General features: G+C 39.2%; 1 protein-coding gene across 2 annotated transcripts in view; it reads right to left on the bottom strand.

The window, feature by feature from the left end:
- The window catches only part of THSD7B (thrombospondin type 1 domain containing 7B), a 491,576-nt gene that overhangs the window by 251,098 nt on the left and 222,023 nt on the right, over positions 1-18,455 (bottom strand). For both annotated transcript variants that reach the window (XM_034786451.1, XM_034786452.1), the window contains exon 7: positions 18,135-18,332. In XM_034786451.1, the coding sequence (XP_034642342.1) occupies positions 18,135-18,332 (198 nt within the window). The remainder of the gene's footprint in view (positions 1-18,134; positions 18,333-18,455) is intronic.

Here is an 18,455-nt window from a genome sequence, read left to right as displayed (position 1 = left end):
TGGGGTTACAATCAGATGATGTATAGTATATGCAGGTCCCAGCAATACCTGACACTCTGCCCTGTGTTATTGCTTACTTACTATATACATACAGATGCAAACAAAATGAGTTTTCAGAAAGCATATGATCCCTGTCTGACTGCACAAGATAAATTATTCATATCAACAGACTGCTGGAAAAAGGGGCTTTTACTTACCTCTAGCGGTCTTGCCCATATATCTCAATGTTCCAGACCATGACAAATGGCTGGATAACAACTTTCACTCCCCCCGTCATCATCCATCTTCCTACTAGGCTTATTTCCTCAAATCCCGGTGATGAACCTCTGTAGTCACTTATCTGAGCAGTCAAAAAATTTATTGCCTCTAACAGGAAATGAAATTCTCCTCCAAGTGAAATGAAATGGACACAAAGGGCAAAATTCAACTGTGGAATAGGTGAGTGCACTTTCCACTATGTTTTGTGGGAACTGCTTACACTTATTCCAAGTCTGTATTTGAACCAAATGCACAATGTGGGTTAATACTGGCCTAAAATAACCACAGATTTCTACTAAAGATGGTGTTTGGATTTTAGAGGTCCCCCTCTTCCTGCAGACAGTTTCTCCTCTGTGTATACTAGTCTCTCACACAGAACCATGACTAAACTGAGTGTTTAATCAATAGTGAGATATGTTGAGTGTCTTCCTTATTACAATGAACACACAGACATCATAAACGTGTCTAGTATTTTTGTTTCAATATCACTGAAATTAATGCTGAATGTGCACGTAGTCAATTAGCTCAAAACTAGCATCCTAAACATGCCTTCCCCAGAGTTTTTAATTTTCCCACTTGGCTGTTTTTCCTAATCTCTCCCTGGTCCTTTCGCCAACCTTCACTGTTAGTTTTGGACCAGACTGTGTGTTTAGGCACACTATAAAAACACAAACTTCAATAGTGACAAGCCCCTGCATGCAGGGCATGGAGGAGAGGATGACTCCTTAGACCCACCGGTCTAGGTTTTTGCACCATGCTTTCTGTCTTGGCATAGAATCAATGAGCGCCTTCCCGTCTCTCTTTTGCACCTGTACAAGGCACAACTGCAGCCTGTCCCTTTATGTCCTGGGGGGCTGGAGTCCATGTACATTGTAGTCACCACAGTGGGAGTGGCTGGTATGCAAATGAGGGGCACTTTGAATTTTTCTGGACTTAATGATCAGCTATATTTGTTAGTTACATGGCTTGGTTGGTAGCCATTCTGAACCTACTGAGAGACAGGAGACTAGAGAGGCACAAAACATGATGGGTATTTTCCGCTGGCTTTGTCTTAACCTTTAGATTTGTGCTGTCAGAGATGCCAAGGATCCGTAGAACCTAGAGTGGGTGACTCTTCACCTTTACATGTCTAAATAATTGAACAGACCAGATGTGCGGTAGAGCTCTGTAGATCACAACTGAAGATAATTTAAATCTTTTCTTTATATACTTTATGGCGAGAAATGGTAGAAGAGGAGTGATTGCCACCCTCCAATGAAGCTGGAGGTAAAGTTAAAACTAAAGCTGTCTGGAAAGAAGGACAGTACTTGTGGCATGATATCTAAAGGAACAACCTGGCTTCTTTTACCAGATCCACTGATGTATATTGAGAGCACACATTAATTGCACTAAGACATTACTAAAAAAAAAAACAGGTTGTACAGTTGGGCATCAAGTACGTTTGCATTAAAAACTCCACCATAGGTCAATTAAGACAAATGTACGTAACTAGAGTGACATCATGAATATTGATCGCAGTGCAGGCTCTAATTCATCGGTAATGAAGTGAGCAATAGTCCTCGGGGGGAGTGGAAAACAGCTGATCCATTTCTAATCAAATTGCAGCACTGAAATATAATCCCAATGGAATATCATCTTTAAAAAATTATGCTTCTCTGTAGTCATGCCTATTTCAGCCCATAAAAATGAATAGGTGAGTCTAGACAGAAAGTCAAAACCTTAATCTGCCAATAAACGTCTTAACCTTCAGAACACATGACTGGCAATGCTGTAGGTGAAGACATAATTGAAGAGGAATATTTAATGTTTTTCAATCAACATGACAGAAAATGAAGATATGAATCTCAAATGAAACTCTGTGCACGGATGACTATTTTTCAAATATATTAGTCCAGCAGCTTCCCCAAATAATGTAAGTGAAAAGTGGAGAACTAGTTCAAAAGACATAGGGCAGGCTCACGTTCAAATAGCTAAATTTTATCTACTGAAATAAAACATTTTACTTAGTTCCCCCTTACTTTAACAGAACATAACCTCATTAAATGACATTGTGTGAAAAGAACATAAAAAGCAGTAAGAGAAAAAATAAACACTTTCAGAAGAAATTAATGTTTATTGCTTTCAGACTTTGATACTAGACTCTTCTCTACTTAAATGCAGTTTAAATGTATTACTTGCCATGGCTTTTACATTAAACCCAATAAGTCTGGTAACTTCTGATAAAATTCCTTATCCCTTTCTTTCTGAACTTGCACAGAGATCCAAGGTTAATTTGCAGATATTATCTTATGAAATAAGTACCTTAGTCTAGAGTATTTAGAATACTTAAATTTGAAAAGGGATAATCAAAAAAATATATAGGAAGCTGTCACTGTTACTGGACTAGCTGCATCTCTGTTCCCTCTCTGGTCTCTGAGTGCACCCCAGGATGCCTTTACCAATCTCAGGGTGAAATTTCTCAAATCCCCACTTTTGGATTAATCCAGAGGTTTTCAAACTGTGGGGCGCACCTGCCTAGAATGTTTGTGGGGGGCAAGCAGCAACGCCAGGCTGCTCAGGCCAGCTCCACATGACAGTGCTCAAGGAGAGAGTGCCACCTCCACCCCCTGACTCACCTCCACCGGCCACCCAGCCTATGGGTCAGCGTCAACATCCACCACAACTGTGCCAATTTCTGCTCTCATGCAGCCTCCGTGCCCAACACTGGCTCGGCCCCCAGAGACACTCATATGTGCCTTACCCGACCCTGAAAACCTGAGAGGGGGAAGGGCAGGCATTGTGTCTATTTTTGTCTGGGGGGGGGGAGGGGAAGAGAGCACAACCAAAAATTTTAACTCAAAGCAGGAGCTCAGCTCAAAAGGTTTGAAAACTGCTGGATTAGGCCTGTGTATCAATTGTGCTTAACCAGCATGTCCAACTGGGTTCTGGCACCTTCCCTTTGGGAGTCTGGCTAGTGGCATACGGGGAGCAGGCAGCCTCCTTAAAACCAAAGTAATGTTTATTTTAACAGTAGGAACAAAGCATTTTCAAACGAACAGTCCATATGCATGTCTACTTTACCTAAAGGCTTACCAAACCTTCATGTTAACACAGGAATGCCTAACTTTTTCAGACCTCCCCCCATTCCCGCCCCAAGGGGCATCATGTCTTAAACTGGCTCCCTTGAACAACCACCCCCATCTCCTGAAACAGTGTTCCCACCAGAATTCTTTTGTTCTTCTGCATTCCTGGGCCTTTTCCAGTCCTGACACTGTCTCTCAACTTTCAATTGTTTGCTGAGAAGTGGCTTATCTTGAACCAGTCTTCCCTTTACTGTTTGTTTTTGCCCCCAACAGCCCCTTATGAAACTAAACCAATATATTCATGGACTAAACATCCCAACAACCAGGTCAGGATACAGAATTCATGAATTATTACAGAGCAGCTCCAAATCCATCACAGAAACAATTATACAGTTGTATAGTAGACAGTTGACTTTAATCTCAATACTTGGCTCAAGATGTTCATCCAGAGGATTTATTCATTTCCAGGCTTTGTATACTATTTGTTTCTCCTTTATTTGCACTGCAGTCTCACATGATTTGATCTGTAAGCTCTGTAAACTATCGGAAAATGTGAGTTCACTTGTTTCTCCCTTTATATATAATTGTTCACTGAACCCAAGGGATACTATGAAACTGATGCTGCGCCAGCATGCCTTACCCAGAAAAAACTACCTGGGCTAGATATTCAGGATCCTGCCCAAAATTAATTTCTCTCTCAGGAAAAGAAGATGAATAGATGAAGATCCTCTCAGAACTATTACAAAAAAGTAGAAGGCTATAGTGAAGAGTAGTGAAAGTAAGAGATTATGAGGATTTTCCACTGTTTTCTATGGAAAATGAGTTATTTTTAATCAGATTTATTTCAATTCATTCATTCATTTTAACAGCTTGGGAAAACAGGGTCACATTTACTCTTGATTTACAAAATTATGCTTGGTCAACCATATGCAGTACCACAAACACATTTCTTAATACCACAATAAATAATGTACCAGGAAACCTTGCAAAGTCTGAATTAATGCAGACTACTATGAAATAAATGAACAACAGTTGTAGAACTATTTTCCTGAGAGTTAAATTGCATATAGCATTAAAGTGAAAACCATAAGATATTTATTTATTGATAGCCAAGAAATTATCCCCTTTACCTATGCATGACTAGAGATCTCTCTGCTAATGCTGCAGCTCAGTGAGTTTTCAAGATAGAGAAGGCTGACTGATTTGGTGACTATTTAGATTCATAAACAAAAAGGAACCCCCCCCCCCCCCGGACCCCTTTTCAGGATCTAGTTGCCTTTGATGTAATACTAAATATACCATAAAACCACAATGTTAACTGCATAGCAAAACTTTAAGGGTGAAATTCTTGCTCCATTGAAAACAATGGGAGTTGAGCCATTGAGTTAGATGGAACCAGGATTTCAGCTTAAGGAATCATTTTGGTTTGTACCAGGTACTGTAAAGAGAAAATAATCTCATCTTTCATCTACTTCAACAGTCAACTAGTGATTTAAAGAGTGAAGCAAGAAACGTTTTCCCCCCACTGCATGAATTCTTTACTGGTCTCCTTTGAACATCAAGCTTTTTACTACAAAATGGAAATTCTACAGTACATATAAAGTTCCCATTAACAAACGGAAACAACCAGTCAGTCTGGGCTAGGCTGAGCCCTTAGGCTCAGCCCTGATCAAGGGAAAGTACATAGCTGCACAGTCCCAGAAGGAGATCTGGAAAAGGAATTGTACTCAGAGATCACACTCCCCTCCTAGTCTTGAGGACGGTGTAAGTTACTTCACCCTGTTAGGGGAACAGCTTACTTTCTGGCCAGGTCTGCTGGCTGGCCTATAGAGAGACAGAGCCTTCCTCACCCACCTCCCTGTTGGGAACGATTATTATTGTTATTCCTGGATGCATGTATAGGTACTTTTTTCTTCCTTGTTCACTTAGATCCTGCTCCATTTGAACCCAATAGCAGACTTCCCACTGACTTCAGAAGAGCAGGATCAAGCCCCGTCACTGATGATGTGTGATTTTTCCCCCATCCTGGTGATGTGAGAAGAGATGGGCCTGGTTTTATGTTTAGTTGTGGTTGGCCAAGCATGGAAAGCTTCTTTGACTCATCTTTCACATTTCTCATTTTTCTGGCTGTGGGCTTGACAACCACTGGGTCGATATGACAGACATTTGAGGGTGCACGTGACAATTGTACTTTCACACAACTGGGTGGGAAAATACACATCACAGTTTACAGAAAAGAATCGAACAAATCAATACTTACAGTCCAATTCCCACACTTCAGTAAAACTTCGATAAACGAGTATCAGAACTAAGGAGTGTTGGAAAGATTCATTAAAGCTGTACAATATGGGAGGAATTTTGTTCAATGTTTCAACAAGTGGAAAAAGTGACTCAGCAATACAGGGATGTGTCAATTTCTAAAGAGCCTTCTCCCCCTATGTATGTTCTGCTACAAAAGTTTTGTATAACCATTTGCCAACTGCCTAAAGCTATAAATTGAACTGGCTGCTCTTATCTTTTTTGCTTGTTTGACTCCTTTTAACACAGGCAATACCTAGTTTTAAATAATTACAGATGTATCTCATACTGACAGAAAAAGAAAAACACAGAACAATACATTTTTTAATTGTCTATAATCTTCTCAAAGGGCTAATGTTTCTCAGTTCACTCTATGTTTAGCACTTTGTCTAAATCTTCAGTTTTTTAAAATACAGGATTCAATCCATGAATAAATAAAATCTTTATTTAAAATTAGAGTTCGGCTTCAAAAATGTGGCAGATGAACGCAGTTTGTCTCTTTTTGTTGTTCTTACCCACACTTTTTTGTGTCTTGACTTAAATTAAGGCTCAGTCCTGTAACTGAATCCACTGTCATGGATGTCTGTGTCTGTATAGAGCCCGGGCATTTCAAAAACATGCTAAGATTTTTAAAGGGAGGGGGCAGGCTTCCAATATCTGTGACCCCCAGGCAGTGGAGTTCAAAATTGTGATCAGTGCGACCACTGTCAGAGGGACAGAGCATTGCAGAACAACTGCTGGAGGACTGTTAGCGTTGTCTCAGGTATGCAACGTCTTTTTCGATGGAAGTAGGTCAACTGTGGCTCTGTGTCATTTGGGTGAGGGGTGTTATTGCGCCAATGTAACTTTGGGGGGAGACAAATTTAGGCGTGAAGGCTTGCAAAACTAAATTGAAAGAAGTCAATTTAGATCAACCTAACTTTGAAGCATAGGCCAAGCCCCAGTAAAAGAAAGTTACCACTGGTCCAAGCAGAATTAACTCCCTGGCATGCTTTGTGACTTCCCCGGCCCATGCCCAAGAGGGCACAGTGTACAACTGAAAGCTGGCAGCAGTGCCAAGGTCCCGCTTGTGTTACTTGGTTGAGGATTGGCAGTTACAGAACAGGATGCAGAGTCCCCCTCTGAATGGATGGACCTGTGGGCTTGGGCCCCAAACTCTTCCCTACCCTCTCCGTGTTCCATATGACTTTCTTATCTTCTCCATAACCATACTCTTTTTGCAGACTGGGGTAAGAGGAATGCACCGACTCTGCATTCTCTTCCTACGGAGTTTTCATATTAAACCCCGATTTATGCTTAACTTGAAGCCAATGGGACTATTCCGGTGCTGAAAGCTAAGCACGTGCAGAAATGTTATTGCAGGATCAGGGCCTTAGTTTGCTCCCTTCAATATCTTATGGTGTAGGACATGGATTGCAGAGACCCTAAGCAATTATATCACATACAGAACTGAATTAACTCCCCCCTGAAACTGCTTTTACTTCTGTGAGCCATATTTCATCCTTAATATTTATATAAACTCCCAATGCCATCAATAAGATTCATGGATCAAGGGCAAAATACCACTGGTCATTTATTTGTATACTCTTCTGTTTCATTTGTACCCTCTTTAGACTGTTTAAAAGGCCAATTCTGTTGTGTGAAAACCTCTCAGAAGTTTACGAAGTTTTCATTACTAGTGCCATCCATATTAAACTAGTAATTTGACAATTTTCTGGCCATTAGAAACAGTAAAAAATGTCACACATGCTACAGGCTGATTTTTGGTATTTTATTTTTTAAAAGCACTGTAAATACACTGTAAAAGCACTGTAAATACTTTAAAAGATAAATAATTGATCATTTCTCTCCTAAGCATCTCTGTACTGCTGTCTATTACCAGTCCCCTCATTTGAGCAAATTAGGAAGCCATCCTAAATGAATGATTCACCACACGACAACCTGCTGTGTGCTCCACTGTTTCTTGGTCACAGGGTTCTCCAAAAAAAGTGTTACATGTGATATGCTATAATACCTACATACCATGAGGTGAGTTAAGAATGGAGTTGATACTTAGCACTTATATAAAACTACCTATCTACAGATCTTAAAAGAGCTTTACAAAAGTGGATGAGCATTGTCATCTCCATTCTACAGATGGGAAAGTGAAATAGAGGGAAGTGGCGTGATTTCTTCCAGGTCACAACAGTACGCAAAGGCAATAAAAGCCCCATATCTAGCCAGAGGAGGATTTTCCTGATGCAGGCTATACGGACGATAGCAATAAGGCTGTCCTCAGAGGACCCCCTTTCAAGCCCTGGTGTAGGGGGATGGGCTCAGGACATGAGAGGTGTGTTGGGGTGGAGCTACAGTATGCAGCATCTGGAGATTCTGAACAATGCTGCTGCCCATAGGGCAGTCAGCTGTAACTTAGGCCCCAGAGTAGCCTAGGATTGGGAGATGCAAAAATGGCTTAATGCCACCATATCCCCCATCCACTTGGGATTGGGGTTCTGTGCTGCAGCTCCAAGGGTACGTCTACACTTTGTTTTTAAAACCACAGCAGAGAGTCTCAGAGCCTGGGTTGACAGACTCAGGCTCACAGGATTTGGACTACGGCACTAAAAATAGCAGTGAAGACATTGGGCAGGAGCTCATGCTCAAACCCTCTCTGAGCTTCAGAGTCTGAGCGCCAGGCTGAGCTCAAACATCTACATGGCTATTTTTAGCACTGTAGCCCAAGCCTGAGAACCCAAAATCTGTTGACCCAGGCTCAGACTTGCTGCAGCAGGTTTTACAATGCAGTGTAGATATAGCCTATGAGGTTCAGCACGGAACCTCACCCCCAGTGTTTTACACTGTCTACTGCTATCTACTGGATTACAAACTGGAAGAATACAATGCAGTCTTAATTGACTATTTCCTTGCTTTTGAAGACCAAAAGGTGAAATTCTTACCTACTTCTGAAACTTGTTTAGTGATGTCTAAATTATATAAATAGTTCTGTGAGGAGGTTCACTCAAGATCTAGAGCTGCAGCTCCAGAAGAAGTCTGTTCCTGGAGCTTTTTTCCATATTAATCTGTTCAATCTCCTACCCCTTCTGAAAACATTTTTTCCACACTCATTTCAATACTTTTCATCTGTTCACAATTTAATCATTTTCGAGTAGAGCTCAAAAAAGTGTAAAGCATCCAGTTTTGCTCATTTACATATCCCTCCTGTTTAATCAGTGTTTGTTGAGGAATAAAATCTCTGAAAAGAAAATGAACTCTCTGTTTATAAAATAAAAAGGTGAAGTTATATTTAGTTTAAAAACAGTTGAAAGTGTATTTTATGCTGCATGCTTTTTTTCACAGAGTAAAAGGGCTATTGCTATTGGCATTTCTAGGTATTATTCTTTGAGCTATGCATTACAGCAATACATATAGGATTGTATCTAGAATCCACTTAAAGGAGAGAAAAAGAATCTATCCTAAGTTTTTTCAAATGAAAAAATTAAGTGCACTGCTATTCAATACAATAAGTGGAGGATTTTCTTAGTCAGGTAATTGAAAGAATAAAAAAGGTGGCTGACCTGAACAAAATTCTTCTGACCAGCTGTAGGCACCTCTTGAATGAATAGCTGAAAATTATATATTTTGAACTAGACAGATAGATAAATTTTAATGATTCTATTCAGTAGACTCTAACCTACAGCTCCAATTTAACAGCCTTGCAGGTCACTCAGACTCGCCATGCTCTTTAGATAACCTTTATCACAAACATAGATCAACGTGTGTCAAACTCATTTCATAACATTTAAAATAAAAAAGGGCAGTACTACAACTGGTTGTAATGTGCTGATGTTTGTCTTTAAAAAAATTGCTGCAATTCCCATACGCTCAAAGGTGCAACTCCAACTGTTTCAATTCTCCAAGTTCTAAGGAGCTTGGTTTTCAGATGGACTGAATACCTGCTGCTGCTACTGTTGGAGTGGCTGGTGCTCAGCACTTGTGAGAATCAGACCCTCTCTGTGGTTTGAAACATTGCTACAGAATAGACTGCCTTTCTCCATATGCTCCATTATAACAGCTGAGATCATCTGAGGATCTAGAAACTGTCTTTGAAGTGGTTGGGGGCCATTAACTACAGTAGAATACTAAGAAGGGCCAAGTTATAACCTTGCTCCTCTCTGAAGAGCTCAGGGAATGAGGAACTTTAGCTGTCATGTGACAGTGCTCTGAGGCATTCTGGCTATGCCGGGCAGACTTAGGTAGAATATTTCAAGGGGCACTTGGTGAGGAGCACCTCACCAGTGGCCCTCATACCTGCTATAGAGCACAGGGACCATGGGCCTTTGCCTGCCTCATCCCTAATCAGCCTGCCTGTCCCTTTTGAATCAAAGATCACCATCCACAACATCTGCCAGCCAAATAGCCAAGTACTAAAAAATAATGCTGGGTCTACATCCTGCCTGCCTTCTTTGTGGTTGCCATAAAGGTGGAGGAAAGAGCCCCACCATCCCACACTGAAAGCATATGCCACAACTGGAAAAAGCACAGCCATGATTTAGCCTGAATTTTGCTGCGACATGCCTGACTTCAAGGTGCATATCTACCACCTGATATTTATGTATGCAAGCATAATCACTACATAAATTATTTAGACTTTCTGAACCGCTGTCTTCCCAAGCAAGTGAACCATGTTTGCCAGTCCTCTTATATGAGTAAAGATTATTAAAATGCTCATAAGATAGACGTGTTTGTGTTACAATGTTATACCACTGCCCTTACTTTACAGTAAGGCAGCACACGAGCTGATTTTCAGTGGAACTCACACTGCCTGGGTCCTGGCCACTGGTCCGGAGGGCTCTGCATTTTAATTTAATTTTAAATGAAGCTTCTTAAACATTTTGAAACTTTATTTACTTTACATAAGACAATAGTTTAGTTATATATTATAGACTTATAGAAAGAGACCTTCTAAAAATGTTAAAATGTATTACTGGCACGCGAAACCTTCAATTAGAGTGAATAAATGAAGATACGGCACACCACTTCTGAAAGGTTGCCGACCCCCGTAGGCAATAGTTCTTAGAGGTTGAAAGTTGTGGCGTATAGGAAATAAAGATATATAGTTATATAGCTAAGAACACCACAATTAGTATGCCACCCCAAAGAGTCCCCAGCCTTCCAGTGGTATAGATTAGAGTAGGGTGAAATTTTTTCAGCTAATAATACATTTGCCAAAAAATGCATTTTTCAGGCACCAAAACTATTTGTGAATTCAGTTCAAATGCAAGAAATGGTATCAGCTGAAAAAACCCTCCCTTCCTCCCCCCAAAACACCAGCACAGAGCCAAAAATTATTTATTTACTCATTTCTGGTATAGTGTATTCCTTTTAAGTCCTGGCAGAGCACAATATTGGATCTTAAAATGACATCACTTTGATTACTGTGCTTCCCTTCAGTCCCCACTTGAATTTCAACAGGATTTCAGCGATTGCTTTCTCAAGAACTGGTAGAGCTAATAACAATTTGGAATCTCAGCTTTCAAATGGTATAGCCTTAACCCCGACTGTGGCAGTGTATGAGATTATTGGCTGCTAAAATCACCTCACAGTTAAAGTGAGCATGTACATATATGTGAGAAAGAGAACAAGAACAATAATTTAAGGCTGCATTGGGGTATAACTACTATTGGTCCATACCTAGGGCAACAGATCTTGAATTTGAGCTTATATTTACATACAAAGCCCTGGCTGGGATGATTTAATTGGGGATTGGTCCTGCTTTGAGCAGGGGGTTGGACTAGATGACCTCCTGAGGTCCCTTCCAACCCTGATATTCTATGATTCTATGATTCTATATTTTAAATTTAATTTTTCGTTTTAAAAAAGAAAGTATGTTTTTATCCCTCGTGATTGTGAGTGTAACTGATGTAGTGGAGTTTGCCTAAGTCTGTAGATAGCCTGGGAAAAAAAGCTCTGAGAGGGGCAAACTTCCTGATGAATCTCAACAAAGTGCTGACTCCAAGACCCATTGCAGTGGAGTGGGGCCCACCAACACATCCCAACAGAGGACTCTGTATGGCAGGAGAGGAAGAGTGCAGTGGGCCTGGACCACCTTTCCAAGATACCAGGGTGAGCCTCCCTGCTGCTAAACACTTGCCTCTCTGAGTGACAGACGGGATCCTCGCTGCTGCTCCTCATGTTAGAAAGATGCCTCCACACCACTGCCTGCCGCTCCAAGCAAGGGGCAAGGTCACTGTTCAGGACTACAGTAGTGGAGCCATAGGGGCCTGTCACATGGTGTGTCTGGAGCCCTGCATTGCCTTAATCCAAGTGTGACAACAATAAAGTGGGGGAATGGGACAGAAATATCAAGATAGTAATCAGAATGTTGTGATTTTAAGGTCTGATAACTCAAACTGCCAGGGGGAGCTGGAGTGATACCAATGCTTTCCAGTTCCAACCACTGACTGTGTAAAACCCCAAAGCATTGTTTCTAAAAGAAAATATGGTTAAATAAAAGGATATTATTATAATTAACCGATGCATGACTGGAGCCATTAGAAGTACTAAATGGATTCCTTCTAAAAAGCAAACCTACCAATAGGATTAATACATTTAAAAAATGGTCATTATGAAAACCAGCATGGAATGCTTAGCAAGTAAACAAAGTCTAAAGAATATTCCTGTTTTGTATGCTTCTTGCATTCACCAGCCCCTGTAAAGACTCCCGAGCCCTGTCTTTAAAACGCTAGTGTTAGAAGCACAAAATTGTTTAAATCAGCCCAAAGTAACACAGTTAAAATGATGATAATGATTCATTTTTCACACAGCAAGAATTGATTTTCATAAATCTTCTTTCCTGTTGCTTGTGCAGACCCATATCTATCACTGCTAAGGTTCCTTGGTTGACATCAGGTATAATTACAGCTAGATCTACATCTGCTAACTCCCTTTGCTTAAGTTATTATTGTAGCTTGCAGCCAGTCGGTTTTTCACTCTATTATCATCCTCAATGAGAATACTTTACTAAAGTGTTCTGCCACCAACACAGCTCCCACAATAAGGACAATAGCATGTTCTATTTCTAGACTATTATCTTTACAGAGTCCCACACAGTTTAAAGAACTCTAATATCAGTAAGGGCCTGAACCTGCAGCGTGAAAAGTTGTTGAGAGTGCTCAGCACTGCATCCGATCTGGTCCTACATTTCTCATGTCCTCCATTGTCTTGTTTTACCACTAACTAGAAATAATACTTATTTGATTATAGTTAGTATCTAGAAACATGGTATGAAAACATTAAACCAGTGAAATCACAGAACGAGAGTGTTTGCTTTCTAAAGTACGAATGCAAGATTTACTGATTTTTGCTAATTTATTTCAAAAGATTTTTTCTTCTGTTTGATCACATAGACACTTATTTTGGTTCAGTATCACAGAATAATCTTTTGTTATTAATTTGTTTTCTTGCTAGGTATAGGACCAGCAAAAAGCAAATTAACAAATATGGGTATTACAATAAAGCAGATTGCTGACTAGCAGAACACTGACTGATTGGCTTTAAAATAAAAAAACCCAAACATTTTATAATCAATGTACAGACATTGCCGACAGCTAAGATTCAGTCCATAGGACTGTAAAAACTATTTGAATTCACCCTCCCTTACAATCATTTTAAGACGCTAACATTTCTTAAATACTTGAAAAAACGGATAGATTATTTGCATGAGTCACACTTGTTATATTATGAAAGCTTTTTATTTCATTTCATTTATTTTAAGTATGTAACAGAGAAACTAGAATGAACTACCAACCACAGCCCTTGTTTGTTCACAGCCTACATGCAATACAATATACATTTCTTAAAAATCACACTCCAGCACTCCTCTTTAGCATTTATATTGCTTCAATCTGTTTACAATTGCTTTAAAAAAAGTCAGCTTAATATGGATGGGGGAATATACTAATAATTAAGACAGTTCCTACATCTCTCCATCTGAACTTTAGACAGTAACAGTGTTTCAACATTAATTTTTCTTGGCATCTAAATGAAAAAACAGGGAAATTTCATACAAAGCCACGCAAATTTAACCTCCTAATTGGATTGACCTTTTTACATACAGATCTTGCTCTCAACCCTATTACAATCTTGAGTTTCCTTCTAGGTACTGTATGGAATATTCATTCTTGCCATTACAACCTTCAAGTGTACATGTCACTACCACGTAATACCTGGAGAGCCACCTAGAGCTATATGAATTTTGCAAAAAATACTGCTCAAATATTTATTTGTATTTTTAAACAAGAGTTGGTCATGTCTTTGTATCTACTTACCAAGAATATTTTAGTAAAGAACATTTACTGGCAGGAACTATTCACAGAAACAAGTGAATTTTAGGCAAATGGACCATATTTGTGCAAAGAAAAAATGAATGAATATTTCAAGAGTTACTCTCATCCAACCAGGGAACAGTAATACACTCTCTCACCTGTGTGTCCAATCAAAAGAGTTCAAATATCAAATACTGGCAACAAATTCCTCAGGAAAATGTTAAAAACTGAGAATTATTCATAGAAATTATTTGTTGAGCAATTTCAAATAACAAATTAGAGAAAATCAGATCAGCTCACAGATAATTTGTGAACAGAGAAAAGGTTGAGTTGTCATAGAAACTACTTGTTTTGAATTATACACCCAGATCTGCTAAGGATACAATTTAATAATCTAATCCGCGATACTACCATGTGCATCTTTTCTCAGTTGGCTTTAAGCTTTCCTTGTCTTTCCCCTGCCTATCATTTTACACGCTGATCTTTTAAGTAATATGTCTTGCTAATGAAGTAACTGCTAAATAATTAAATAAAACCCCACTTATGGAAACATTTTATTTGGATGAGACATCTTGTATAAATCCCTCTCCATTACACAAATTATTTCCTTTTATCCTTATTATATTATTTGTATTGTAATACTGCTTCAGGGCATCAGTCAAGGATTCCCCCCTCCACACCCTTATTGTGCCAGGCATTGTTTTCACACACAGCAAAAAGATGGGCTGTCCCAAATAGTTTACAAACTAAGGATAAAATGAAAGTCAACAAATACATGCAATAAACTGACAGGCAGAGCACAAGATAATTAGATGATTATGAACAGAGATTATGAACTCTGTAATCCTCCTACACTCTCCACAACTCTAACCATAACTGAGCCATGAAAAAAAACTACAGAGCAAATTATAAAGATATGGGCTCTGACTGCTAATTACAGAACCTCCGTGGACATCCTGAGCTATGGGGCACTAAACCAGGATTACATGGCCATCTTCTGCCTGGAATAGCAGATTTAAGAAACAAAAACATCCTAGATGTCTAGTCTAATTACAGAGGAAATACAATTAAATGGAATGTGATTGAAATTGGTATGTATCCCTTAAGAAAAGATACTGTCTTATAACACTGGAATCTTTAGATACATCACTGAAATAACCCTCTGTTCTCATTCTGTCTAAACCTTGTGTACTCAAATAAATGGCTACTTTACACAACTCTGAGGATTCATAGTAAGCTTGACCTTCCTACGCTAGAGTCCTTTAGAAGTGTCACAGGAAAAAGGAGATTTTTACCGTTCCTGAAGAAAGAGCATTGCAAATTAATGTATATAGATCACAACTGCAGCTGAAATCAAAGTGAATTATTACTCTAATATTTTTAATCTATATTATAAAATCAAGACACTTGGTGTTAGGTATGTGGACACATTTGGAACTCCAGAAAATATTAATGGTCACTTTTGTGGTTTCTTCAAGATTAGTTACCAACAGGGCAAGGGTTGACAGAACAGTGTCCCTGAAATGTTAAAAAAGATAAACTGACATATAGTAATAATTAAAAAGACAGTCATGGAGAAAAGGCTGGCACTAATATCAAGAGGAAGAAATTGGGTATGCAAGCATACACAGAACCACCAGAGTATTCTAAATTCAATGTACATGTCACAACCTGAACTTTATTGTTAATGAGGTATTACATTCATCAAGGAAATAGGGTTTTGTAACATTCCAGGGCCCAAATAATTTATTCTTTGTCTCTTTAGCAAGTCAGCAATCCTGAAGGTGTATGCAGTGTTGAATACTGATGTCAATATTGGATAGCACACTGGCATCAGGGAACTAGACAAGTGACTGGATTTCAGGATGCAGCAGCAGACATCGAAAAGACTAATGAACCTATCAGCATGTGAAGCAGCTATGCTAAAGGTTTACAACAGGACAATAGTTAATGCAGTGCTTTGAACATGTATCAACTATGCAAGTTCTAAGTATTAGTACTGCTTTTATGCTATTGCAGCCATACCTGGTGTGCCCTGTGATTTGTCACAACTTCCTCTTAAGAGCTCAATTTAGTTACTAGTCCCACTGAAGACTCTGCGCAATTTTGATGTTCAGTCCCACAGTTCTTATTTAGGCAAATAGCCCATTGATTTCAATAGCAATTTTGCCTAAGACAGCACTGTGTAAGGACTGGAAACTATAACCAAAGCAATTAATGGTATTAAGTAGATTCATAGAAGGATGAACAAGACAAACAGCCCTTTTTTTCAACTTGGATTTCTAGGACTCTGTGGTAAATAAATCCTACTGCAATAGAGATTGAGGAAGGTTTTAAAAGAGCATCCATGAATGTTTCCAACCTGTCAAATGAGCTATGGTATGTCTTGTGAAATCTCCCAAATTAGGGTTGGACAAGCAAAACAAATGTTCAGTTATAGTGACAAAGAAACTGTCCAAAATCCCCAGCTGAAATTCAAAAGGGATTTTTGTGCTACTCTTGCAATGCTAGAAGAAAGGTTTTAATCATGCTCTCACTTCCAGTAGACATTCAGAATATATATATTTTTTCCATTCTCAAGGAGACTAACTGGAAAGCACTCTGTAAACGTGAAAGCAAAACTGACAGAACCAAAAAAAAAACCCTCCCACATGTCTCATCATGAGCTGAATGACTGAAAGTGAAAAAACTACACTGAAACTTCCAATTTCTTGTTGGACAAACCAGCAGAGAGATGCCCCAAAATTGGGATGTCTCGGCATGTATCATTACTACAGAGCAACATGCTGCCATGATCAGAGATCATCCCGGGTTTGTAACTTTGTGACCTTGCACGTTTTTTCTGAGTTTGAAGTTGACACAAGTTTAAGACCCCAATCCTGCCAAAAGATGCACACAGGTGAACCGTTGCACCAGTGGGTAGCCTCAATGGGGTTCCACACCAGCCCAAGGATCCACCTGCTCACACGTCACTGCAGAATTCAGCCTAAATTATTATCACATCACCCCAGAGACCACTTAGAAGACACTCAGCTACCCCCTAACTCCACTGGAGCTATTTACAGCAGCTGAGGATTTGGCCCACGAAGTCTAAGAACACAAAAAAGCCACATACACATTCATACATATTTCAAAGGGATCTTTGCTCTTCAGCAGATTAGCAGCTGTTATTTATTTGTTGATCAGGTTCTAATGCAGTATATCTCTCAACATATTCTTAAACACATGCCAATTAACTCAACTTGTTATAGACTTGGAACTGTTTCCTGTAATGGCTTCAAACCCCATGCAATGGAAGAATCATCTCCATCTCAGATATAGCATTAAACTGGCAAGTTCCAAACTTTGCCAGTTTTGACCCGATAGTACAATTTACTGTGATTAAGGGCTGCAAAATCATGCCTTACGTAATATAATCTAGAGATCTGACAACACTGACCTTATCGAGACTGATGAAACTGTTGGCTGCATTTCAAATTGCGTATGGGAAATAAGCCCTCATTGCTTGTTTGTAAACTTCCTATAAAATATGTGCTTTATGCATTATTAACAGGTTGTAAACTGAACACAAGGTCGGTCTCAAACTGCTGGCAAGTAAATACAGTATTACTCAGCACAAATCTTTTCATTTACATAACATCAGATTCTTGTAGCATAATTAATCTTGGCAGCACAACTAAGCTTTCCTCAGCATGCTCTCTTAAACAGCTGTTATGATGAGAAAAGTATTCCAGATTTTTTGTGAAAGAATTTAGTGCTACGTTAGTGGAAATGCAAAGAGCCTGATTCTGACACCCTTACTCATGCTGAGTAATCGTATTCAAATAGTCCTATTGACCTCGATGAGAGTACTGGCATAAGTACTACAACATGAATGCAGGAAGTAAACGGGCAGAATCAGGCCATTAATATTACACTGCTAATATATTACTTTAGGGAGGGGTGAAAGTCATAACACCAATAAATGACTTGTGACAGTGAGTCATTTCATTTTAATCAGAGATGGGCTCAAACCAGAATCCCAGATAATAATAGCTCTAGACTTTGGGGAAACTCAGATCCCATTCCAAAATCTGGTGTTTCACATTAAATTAAATACACTGCTATAATAATAAGTCTTTGCAATTGCCCTTTAACAAAAATAGATTTTAAAGGAACACACAAAACAAGATGCACATTTAAAGGTGACCAACTTAAAATTAGCTGCACCTACCTTTATTGTTCTTGCATATGGCTGTCAGTATGCGATTTCCATGCCCACATTTTCCATGATCAGGTACACAGGCTCCTTCGGAAATGACCCACTGGTAACACATTGGGTCGTCACAAGGAATAGATTCTACTAAGTGTGGACAACCCTGAGACATACCAATGGGTTCCATAATAATCTGCCTTTGTCTCATTCTAAATCCTAGAAAGACAGAACAGAGAAATTTTTTATCAACAGTATTAAGATATTTTGCCTGCAAAAGTTGATATATAGGGCATGTGGAATTCTAAGGCATTTCAAACTGTATTTTTAATAAAAAAAACA

This window comes from Trachemys scripta, chromosome 11 (assembly GCF_013100865.1).
Source record: "Trachemys scripta elegans isolate TJP31775 chromosome 11, CAS_Tse_1.0, whole genome shotgun sequence".
Lineage (NCBI taxonomy): Eukaryota > Metazoa > Chordata > Testudines > Emydidae > Trachemys > Trachemys scripta.
The sequence above is the reverse complement of the archived record's forward strand: the minus strand, read 5'-3'. Positions and strand labels throughout refer to the sequence as shown.